Genomic DNA, 10,734 nt, shown 5'->3' on the forward strand with positions numbered 1-10,734 from the left:
AGGGGGCTGCGGCTGAAGTCCCGGGCGCGGCGTTCCTGCAAGGGGCCTGCTGCAGAAGAGGCCGTGCCCAGTTGGTTATTGGTTTTCTTCTTCCCCCTAATTAAAGAATAAATTCCTAGCCTGCTTGTTGCTCCCTGCCTTTCCGGTCTCCCCCTTCCTTAAACACACACACACACACACACACACACACACACACACACTCACACACTGTTGGTGAAGTGTGCACGCAGTCCAACCTTCAGGCCCTGAAACGCCTTGATCCTAGAGTGGGTAGGATCCGGAGGGCGGGCTATGCATACGTGCTCGCGGGGATCGCTGCCTTAGGAGGTGGACGCCTGATGCGTGTCGTTCCCGAGTGGGTCTCTGCCACTTTTCTTAATCCAGGAAATGATTCAGTTGCACTATCGTCATATAGTCTGCGTGCCTGCCTGTGGCTGCAGTTACACAAGTTTGTTTTAGTCTATGTTCTTGAGCTTCGTTTCTAATTTATCTGGTGAGTGAAAAGAGTTTTTCATAATGTAAAGTACTCCAGAAATGTACTTTACGTTACATAAAATAGAGAACAGCAGGCGCTATGCACTGCCTTCTTCAACCAAGTCAGTTTTTTTCTTTCTGGAAAGTACAGAGCTCTGAAGAGATTGTAGTACCTGATTTGATATTGTATTAATAACTATCATGTCGACATTTTGGTGCTGTTCAAATGAGATGTCATAGTTGAGAGCTGCCAACAACCATCTTCCTGAATGTATGAAAGAAGCTTCTTTTTTTTTTTTTTTTTTTTTTTGTGGTGAGGGAGGTTATTTTGAAGTAGGAAAAAAAATGGGACTACCAAGAAGGAACAAATAGAAATGTGAGTTTTAGAGACCAAGCCCTCACGACTTTGTTTAAACTTGGGGGTCTTGCTGTGTCTGTGGCCAGTTGTATTCCTTGATTTCCCAGTTAAACCAGCAAGTTCATTTTTTTTTTTTTTTTTGCTTAAGCCAGCATAAGTTGAGTTCCTGTCACTTGTCTCTGAAAAGAAGCCTGACTAATAAGTTTGGCACAATGTTTATTTATCCCTCAGAGAATAATGGAAGTTGGGTGCTGGCCACAACTATCACTTCTTAAGTGTTCTACTTCCCATAATGAGTCATACCAAGTGTGAGTCCCATGGATGTGGGTTAGACAGAGACAGATCTAATTTTCCAGTAGTGTTGCTGGACACGAACAGGACACAATTCAACAAGCCCAAGTTAGAGTTTGGATAGATAACTTCCAACCTTGGAATATTATGATGGTCTGAATCAGGAAGAGAATAAGGCTGAGAGTTTTGAGATAAGGTTACTAGGTATTTGGTGACATAAGCAAAGAAAGATGGTGAAATAAAGAGAGAAGCAGGAAACAGACTCATAAACTGTTCTATCAGTGGATTATGGCTGAAGGATGTGAAGTAAGTGGGTCAGTTTTGAAGAAACAGGTAGACAATGCTGAATGGCAAGGAGCAGCGGGTATTTGCAATCAGGAAATCTTGGAGACAGAGGGAATCCCTGATGGGCGATTCCTTCTCCTGAAGAATTCCAGAGATGAAAACAGCTGGGTAGGTTACCAAGCCAAAGATGGTCAGTGGACCACAGAAAACAGGGATGGACAGTCTTTTCACATTCTTTGTCGGCTATAGCCATTCTGAGGATATTGGGAAAAAAATTATAGTGGACCTGTACATATTCTTTGGGATCACTGGTAAAAACCAAGACTGGTCTGATGATGTCTGCATGAGAAGAAAGGAAGGAAGGAAGAAAAGAAGGGCGGGAGGAAGGAAACAATTATATAAATTAAAATGTATACAATACTAACCCCTGTTCACTCCCTGACTTCCAGGGGGAGAATTCTTTCCTGGCTTGGTCAGTGGCTAGGTCCTTGACAAAGGTGATCCATGGAAATCAGGAGCAGGCTGTGTTTCTCTACTTGAGAAAGGGGAGAAGGCAGGAAGAGTAACAAAGTGAGGAGAACAAGGTTGAGGATAGTAGAAAAGAGAAGGAGGAGAAGGGGAGAGCAACAGATGTGGGAGTTGATTTTGGAAAGAGGATTTTTGGAAGCTCTGTTGTGTGTTGTGCAATGAGATTCTTCCTTGGCTTCCTCTCTTAAGAATGGCAATAGAGACATCTTCCTCCCCCGCCCCCCCCCCAAAAAAAAAAGGTTTAACACATTTATTTCTGAGCCAACTCACTAGTGTAGATCATAGAAAAAGAAAAAATCAGATTCCCAACAAACATGCCCAACTCTCCAGGCGTTGGTGACCTTTTCGTCTTGATGTGATGTGGTAACCCTGAGACAGCATAAATCTGTGTGCCATCTCCCATGCAATTCCTCATAGAGCCAGCTTGGTTCTTCTCCAGTGTCTCCTCTTGGAATTGTCCATGATTTATTACCAGTTTGCATCTGAGTCCTTTGGGAAATGGGACAATTTTGCTTTTGTCTCTTGGCCAGGAATCATTTGATTCTGAAAGTCTTGTGAAAAGACATGATAAGGAACAGAGGAGTCTGGTGCATACATCACAATGGTGGGAAAGGGAGAAGAGGCAAAGACTGACATTATTTTTAAGACCTTTTTGAATTGGATTTGTTTTTCTCCTAGTAATGTCACCCAGATTCACAGGTCTCCTGGCAGCATTTTATAACCCTTCTAGCTAACTGGAGGTGCTATAGTATCTTTCCTCCCACATCTTTTCCCAACCCACAGGGGAAGTCAGAGTGACCATAAGACCTTTCTTATCCAGTGGTGAGTTTGCTTATTGGGAATGGGCTAATGGATGCTATAGTACGTGATAGTAATGACTTCCTAGTCATTTGGCTCTTAGTATTTGTCTTAAAATGAGTTGGCTGGTGAACAGCAAAGATTCTCTTTGGGAACAATGAGTTTGGTGGAAGAAGGTGTATGTCAGAGGAATAACAAACTGTGGGAGTGGACTGAGATTTTCACTTCCCACTTGGAATGCTAAATTACAGAACACTTAGCTGTTGGCCATTTCTCTTGTCCTCAGGAATCATTGAAGACTTATCATTTGGGAGGGGTGGTTTGGGACATAGTCAATTACACTATGAGAGAGAGAAGGTTGGGATTTGGTAAATCAACAGTTTATAAGTGAGAAGATTGTGGGATTGCTCACATTTAAGACAAGCATCAGAAAAACAGAGTACTCCCAGGTGCATCATACCAAAGGGTAATTGACTAGGATTTTAATAATTCAAAGGACTTCCACTTCAATGTATTTTAAGGATTACTAAAGCAGGATATGGCCTAATGCCAGTTGAATTAAGAGAATCAGTGTGGTGACTAGATATCTTATCAAGTTAAGACTCGATTTTCTGGGGCAAGTATTTGATTGATTCTTTCCAAAATTCAAAAACAAGTCCCATTTTCCCTCACCTAAGTGAATTTAGGCAAATCTTTGGGAAAATTAAATTTGGGCTGGGCGCAATGACACACTACTGCAATCCCAGAGACTTGGAAGGCTGAGACAGGAGGATCACAAGTTCAAGGCCAGCCTCATCAAGTTAGCGAGAGCCTATCTCAATAAACAAACAGAATCAGGGATATAGCTCAGTGGTAAAGTGCCCCCAGGTTCAATCCCCCATACCAAAACAAAAACAATAACAACAAAAATCCAAAAAATTTATTGAGTTGATCAGGGCCAAATCTTGGACAATGGTTAGTTAGCAGGTGGCAATCATTATTATTTCCAGTGCTCCTGGGTTCTGCCATTCCATGGTGTGCATTTCATGAAGAATTGCCCTACTCTTGCAAGATCATTGCCTCAGTATTTGGGCTACTCCTGACCATCTGGGCGGTCTGGATGGCAGCAACACTTGCTTTGAGCAGCAGTTTGAGCCTGCAGAAGAACAAGGAAGGATCGAAAGTGCCTGTGTGGTGCCAGTGAACACAATGGCACAGTGTGAGTGGTGATGCAGCTCAACAGCTGGGCAAAAATGAAACTCTGCTGAGTCCCCGAGAAGAGGCCACCAGCCCCTGCTATGGAAGACCAGCAATGATTCTTTCATGGGACGGAAATAAGAGCCTGAAGAGCAAAGTCACATGACAATAAACACACTTGAGAAAAACAACTATCATGTGCTCTGTAATCCTAGTAATTTGAGGGGCTGAGGCAGGAGGATTGTAAATTTGAGGCCAGCCTTGGCAACTTCGCAAGAGTCTGTCTCAAAATAAAATTTAAAGAGGGATTGGGGATGAAGCTCAGTGTCAGAGTGTCCCATCCTGGGTTCAATCCCTAGTACCAGAAAAACAAAAATGAAAAGAAAAGGAAATAAAATTACTAATATGTGCAGGCATTCACAGGGTACATTGTTCTGCCAATTTCTTACTTTTTCGTGTGTGTGTGTTGCTGGGGATTGAACCTAGGGCCTCCTTGCACATGCCAGGCAAGCACTCTACCACTGCACTACACCCCCAGCCCAATTTCTTAACTTTTTACTGGCTTTGTGCCTTCGAAGCTCCCTCTGTCCTCTCATTCTCTTTTAGGGGTTCCAATATTTCTTCTAGTATCATTTGTTCTCTAGGGGATCCAACACTTATCACCTTCCCTTGCAATATGACCTGTTCTCTCTTAAGATTCTCTATTTTCAGACTGGGCGTGGTGGTACACACCTGTAATCCCAGCAGCTTGGGAGGCTGAGGCAGGAGGATGGCGAGTTCAAAGCCAGCCCCAGCAAAAGCAAGGCCCTAAGCAACTCAGTGAGACCTGTCTCTAAATAAAATACAAAATAGGGCTGGGGATGTGGCTCAGTGGTCGGGTGCCCCTGAGTTCAATTCCTGGTACCAAAAAAAAAAAGAGAAGATTCTCTGTTTTCTGTCACAATTTTAGTCCATTCTCAGTTACTGTAACAAAATATCAGAGGCTGGGTACTCAGTAAGGGAAAGACACTTTTTAACTCATAGTTCTGGAGGCTGAAAGTCCAAGATCAATTGGCCCTGTTGGTTCAGCCTCTGGTGAGGGCCTCGTGATGATGGATGGCATCACAATGACAGGAGCACATGGGGGGAAATCACATGGTGAGATCAGGAGCCAGAAGGATTCAGGGGCCAGGCTTGCTCTTCTATAATAACTTGCTCTTTTGAAAACTAACTCACCAGGAGACCAGCATTAATACCTTCTGAGGGTGATGCCCCAGTGGCCTAACCATCTTCCATAGGTTCCACCTCTCAAGTAAGATTCTGCCTCTTCTGAACATTGCCATGCTGGGGGCCAAGCTGCCAACACATGAGGCTTGGGGAACAGACCACATCCGAATGATACAACCACCTTGTTTTATGTTGTTATCTCTTAAACATCTCTGAGTTATTTCCCTTCTGGATGGGAAAAGTGGCCTCCTCAGTCCCTGTTAAGAGCCTTCTATGAGCAGACCCTTCCTACAGGGGTTATAATGTGGAAGCCTAGTAGAGAATGGCCCCAGCAACACTAGGAGCCACTCAAATAGTATCTTAAGTTGAGTTGAATTGGTCTTCTCATCTCGTGATATCTGGGATGCTTGGAGTGAGAGCCATGTCCAGATAGTCTTAAGCCTGTGCAGAACTCTTTTTCCCTGGGTTTCCGCTCCACCGGGATCAGTTACTAGCACTTCCCCAGAGGCACAGAATGAAGCAGTTGATCCACCCTTAAAGTGGCACTGTTCTGGATCTTATCATCCTGCCTTGAACAGAGAGATAAACATAATTTCAATCCCCATTTTTTATGCACTCACTAGAAAGCAGACTGTGTTGTTCCAAGATGGATTTCCTGTGTCATAGAAACACAGAAGCATAAAAGGGAAAAACCAGATGTGCACATAGAGCCTGCCCAGGCTCACACATTCTTCATACCCAGAGTCGTTAGGCCTTATGTTCTGTGTTCCTTTTTTTTTTTTTGAATATGAACTCTTGCTCAAATTCAACGTCAGGGTTAGGAGGAGGGAGGCACAGATCTGGGAGTTCATGCACTGGGGTGTCATCTGTGGTTGTCCACACATGTGGGAGCTTGTTGTGTGAAAGTGTCACTGTGCAGATCTAAGCAGGGCACTTCAGGGATACTCTTAAGCTTTGAACAACCTCCTTGCAACCTATCAATCCTTTCTCTTCAATGGAATGCAAAGCCCTCCTGTCCAGAGAAGCCTTACAGATTGAGGAGATCACAGACAAGATGCTGTTGGCCCCGGCACACTTGCAAAGCACTTTCTCTTTAGAATTCCTGAGTCTTGGGAATCTCAAGTGAAAATGCTTTAAGTAGTGCCAGGCCTGTTTCTGTCCACTGAAACACAGGGTGATTTTCTCAGTCAGAAGAAAAGTATAAAATACAGTTACAATTACAAAATTAGCAAGTATTGTTCTTTTCATTTGAAATGTACAGCCTGGCTTGAGATTACAGCAAGGAAGCTGTGTCTAGAACTGTGATCACAGAGTAACAGTGGTCTTGGGTCCAAGCGAAAGAGAAGCAGTCAGCAAACAGTTGGGGAGCTGATCTCCTGATGCCCCAGGTTAGGAGAGCTAAATTTGGAGAGAATAGTGAGGACTAAAGTAGTGGATAGGGTCATCTAACAAGACCCTGATTCGTGATTGTTTATTTAGTTTCTACTCCTTGCTAGACACTGTTATAGAAGCTGAGAATATAGTAAGAAGGAAAAATGAAGTCTGTTCTTATCGAATTTATATCCAAGTGGATGGAGACAGATTGTCAGGTGGCAGTAAGTGCAAAGAAGAGAATTCAAGCAGGTTGAAGGGACAGTTGGTTGAAGGGACAGTTGGGTGGTGCTATTTTAGATGTGTTGGAGGGGAATGTCTCTCTCAAAAGGGAGCATTAGAACAGGAACCAAAATCAAGTGCTGGAGCAAGTCTCATGGATATCTGGAGGAAGATCACCATAACCCAAAGGAAAAGGCTTGGAGTTGGGGGTGAGTCTGAGCAACAGCAAGGGACCAATGTGGCTGGAGCCATAGAGGTCAGAAAGGAGTGGTGGGCAGTGCCACCAGAGAGTTGCTTGGGGCCAAGATCCCCCTGGGTCTTGTAGTGAATGGGTGAGAAGCCACTGAAGGTTTTGAGCAGAGGAGTGATTTGATTGGACAAGTTTTCAAAGGACCACTGTGACTGCTGGGTTCTTGAATAGACCTTAGGGAGGCACCAGAGGCAGCAGGGAAATAGCATCTGATTGTGGAAGTACAGGTGAGAAAATGTGTCTGAATTAGGGAAGTTGTGCTGGAATGGTAGGGCATTAGTCTCTGATATTTCACAGGCAGAACCAACAGCATTTTCTGATAGATTGCAGAGCATGAGAAAGAAAGGGTGGGGGAAGACTTAAGATGATTCCAAGTTCTTGTTTGCTTGTTTTCTGAGCAACCAGAAGAATGGAATTGCTGTTTACTGAGATGGGAGGGATATCAGAAGTCTGGTTTTGGACATGGTACATTTGAAATCTGATTAGACATTAACAAGGAGGTGCCAGGTAGTTAATTGATGGTAAGAGTCTGGAGTTCAGGAAATCGAGTGAGGTATAAACTGAGGCTCTGTGGAGTCCAAAGACTGTCAGTTTCATCCTGCTCAAAAAAAAAAAAAAAAGACTGGGAGGTCTTTGGAAGCCCTGGACTATGGACTAGCCAAGGCATACTTTGCATCAGGGATGGCCTGGACCATGGAATACCTCTACTGTGTCTTCAACCTCCAACCAGCACTTCACTCATTCACAGATGTTCACCAGGTGCCTATCTGCATGCCAGGAGTGGGCCAGGTATTGGATATGAAAGGAGAACAAGACACTCCCTGTCATCACAAAATGCTTAGTTTTCTAGGGGATTAGGACAAGAGAATGGAGATTTCAGTTCAGTGAGTTGGGGTACATATGGGGTGTTGTTGGACCCAAAGCAGAGGAACCTCATCCTGTCTTGGAGACAGAGAAAGCTTCTCAGAGAACACGCTATCTAAGCCTTCCCCTGGAAGATGAGTAGGGAGAGCAGGTAAAGAGTGAGAAGGTGGGCAGAGACTGTTCTAGGCAGAGCAAGTAGCATGTGACAAGCAAAGAAAATTTGTCCAGATGAAGGAGAAGAGGACAGCTGAGTATGTCTGGGATGCAAAATGAAGGGGGTGCACAGAGGCAGAGAAGGACAGGTCAGGATCCTAAAGGGCAGCACTGGAATCTGATTATAACAGCTAGGGGATGCTTTTGAGCAGTATGAGGCATAAGCGGCTTAAGGTAGGAGTGGGTAAAGAGAGGCGAGCCTGGGAGCCATTGTATCAGAGAGCTGGCGGGTGGCAGTCTCAGATCTCAGTGCCCTAAAAAATGACCCATAAATGTGTTCATATAATGTGACACAAGGCCTGAATCTGCTGTGCACAACCTCAGCTAATGGGAGAGATTCTTTAACTCAGAGAGTTAATCACTTTGATGTAAATGAAGTTCAATATACAATCTTTTAATAGGGGGCCAGTGTGTGGGAGAAAGGAGGTGGAGGGCAGCTTTAAGATGGGACAGCCCCCAGGAAGGGCAAGTTCTAGTCACGGGGGAAGGTAAGGGGAACAGGAATGGAAACCGACAAATCATGTTCTTTATAAGTTCATCCTGTTTTGTGTAATGTGTGTGCTGTGCAGTGTGCACTCAGGACAGGGCCCAGATTCCACATGAAGGTGCCGAGTGCTGGGTGTGTGTGTGTTGGGACTGGATGTTTGCGATGGGATGTTTTTTCTGAGTCCCTGTTAACGTGCAGAGCTCTGGAATGCACACTGTGCAAGCGCCTACCTGCAGGAAAGGGATCTGCAGCCAACAGATGTGAGAGAGCATAGGCCTGCGGATGGCCCCGGTGGCCAAGATAGTATCTCACAAAGAACAGGCTACGGGTTCTCTTCAAAGTTAGAGTATTTGGACTCACTTTGCACACAAATACATAGGCACTTGGGTATTTGTCAAATGAATGAGCGTTTTGGTTTTATTAAAGTTCGGTCATTTTAGGAAACATAGAAGTTTGGTTAAAAGTTTGAACTAGATGCTTTAAGAAAAATAAATTCACAGCCAGACACCAATATCCATTTATAAAACCTAGCAGTTTAAATCCTGTATAGGAGTTTATATATCAGCTGGAGTCCAACTCTGTGGAAGAAACTCTTCCTATTTCATTTTATGCAACAAACATTTCCTGAACATCTCAGCCCCACAGGCAAGCCCGGCTTTGCTGCCTGCACTCATTTCCCTTTCCTGAGCCACCTTAGTCAGGTGCTGCAATTAAAGCTTAATTATATGTTATCTTCTATTGTTCCTTAATTGTTGCATCTGCATTAATCCACCTCTAAGGGAGGCTGTGTGTTCCTTGGGGCAGGGACTATACTGTCAACTTCAGGGTAAATGAGGAATGAAGGAGAGAGAAAACACAGAAGTGTCTGAGGACATATGGAAACATGGAATGATGTCTGGACTGTATTTATTCCTTTAATAATGAAAAGATAAAATTCCAATTTGCATCTTCATGTTAAGTGAAGGCTTTGTGTATGAAAATAATTGCTGTGATCCCCACAATGCTTTGTTCATCTTGATGCAAGACATAACTCTTTTCTTGGGGATGAAAGTTAAAAAGGTGGAACTAGGCTACCATGAATGACCTCTTAGCCAGATTATCCTGCAGCAAACTTCTTAACACTGGCACTATTGACATTTTAGACTAAGTCATTTTTTGTTGTAGAGGCTGTCTTGTGCCTCGCAGGATGTTTAGATGCCAGAAGGTACCCCTCCCCCCAGTTGTGACAATCAAAAATGTCTGCAGAAGTGGCTCAGCGTCCCCCAGGGGCAAAATCACCAGCAGTTGAGAATCAGTATCCTATAAGACTTTAGGTTCTAGTTAAGTTTCTTATTTAAAAAATGGTGGGAGACCAGGGAAGGAAAATACTCTACTTACTTGCTGTGGGTTAGGCACTCTATCTACTATTGTATTTCATCTTACAGATAAAGAAGCTGATGTTCAGAGCTGAAGAACTTGCTGAAGATCACAAAGCTGGGTCAGCAGTTAAATCAGGATTGCAAGGCGGGCTTATCTGTCTCCAAAGACTTCAACCCTTTCTGCACACTCCCACTGTTTCTGTAAGAAAAAACGGGCAGGCCTCAAGTTGAAGGTGAACTGCAAATTAAAAAAACCGTGTCGGAAAATATAACATTTTTTGGGGGGAAGGGAATTGTTGCACTTCACTAAATTTGTTTGAATGTAAATATATATGTCCTCGCATATAGACACTGGGCCCTCTTACTACCGTTGTGGCTCTGGTCTTATCTAGGAAAAACATTGAGCAACACAATGGAACAACTTCAATTCTCCTTGTTACAAATTATCCAAAAGCCAGAGCCTAACGGTGCCAAAAGCAACCAGTATTGTTTACATAAGGGCTGAAGGCTAATAGTTAACTTTCTCCCATTTATTTCCAGAAACGGTAAATAACGCCTCATTTTACAACTACAAACGAGGAAAATGTCATAAAGCGGGGGAAGAAAACAACCCAAAGGAAAATGGAAAGGTTGGTTTTTAGCACCCGCTCTGGGAGCCGGGCCTGCGTGGCCTGGGTCCCCATCGTCCCCTCCAAGCTCTGGTCCGCGGCGCCCGGAGCTTTCTGGCTTCCTTTCCCGCCCTGGGGCGAGCTCGGTCTCTCTCGGAGAAGCTTGTCTCAGAGCCAGGCCTGGAAAAACAACAGCGAGAAACTTTGGCTGGGTTTGCGGTTCAGTGGAAAAAAAAAAAAAAAAA

At 44.1% G+C, this 10,734-nt stretch overlaps 1 protein-coding gene, 2 long non-coding RNA genes and 1 pseudogene across 3 annotated transcripts in view; 2 read left to right on the top strand and 2 right to left on the bottom strand.

Moving 5' to 3' along the window:
- The first annotated feature begins 23 nt into the window (after positions 1-23).
- On the top strand, positions 24-10,148 carry LOC125616382. Its single transcript, XR_007347010.1, has 2 exons — positions 24-493; positions 9,948-10,148. It is a non-coding gene; the product is annotated as an uncharacterized LOC125616382 (long non-coding RNA).
- LOC125616380 lies at positions 2,206-2,675 on the bottom strand (annotated as a pseudogene).
- LOC125616381 overlaps positions 5,280-10,734 on the bottom strand; it is a 6,504-nt gene continuing 1,049 nt past the window's right edge. The window contains exon 2 of the long non-coding RNA XR_007347009.1: positions 5,280-10,669. This is a non-coding gene — a long non-coding RNA (uncharacterized LOC125616381). The remainder of the gene's footprint in view (positions 10,670-10,734) is intronic.
- Znf395 (zinc finger protein 395) overlaps positions 10,431-10,734 on the top strand; it is a 37,228-nt gene continuing 36,924 nt past the window's right edge. The window contains exon 1 of the mRNA XM_048801511.1: positions 10,431-10,510. Coding sequence (XP_048657468.1) covers positions 10,503-10,510 — 8 coding nt within the window. The 5' untranslated portion in view covers positions 10,431-10,502. The remainder of the gene's footprint in view (positions 10,511-10,734) is intronic.

Source organism: Marmota marmota, unplaced genomic scaffold, assembly GCF_001458135.2.
Source record: "Marmota marmota marmota unplaced genomic scaffold, marMar, whole genome shotgun sequence".
In the NCBI taxonomy this organism is placed as follows: Eukaryota; Metazoa; Chordata; class Mammalia; order Rodentia; family Sciuridae; genus Marmota; species Marmota marmota.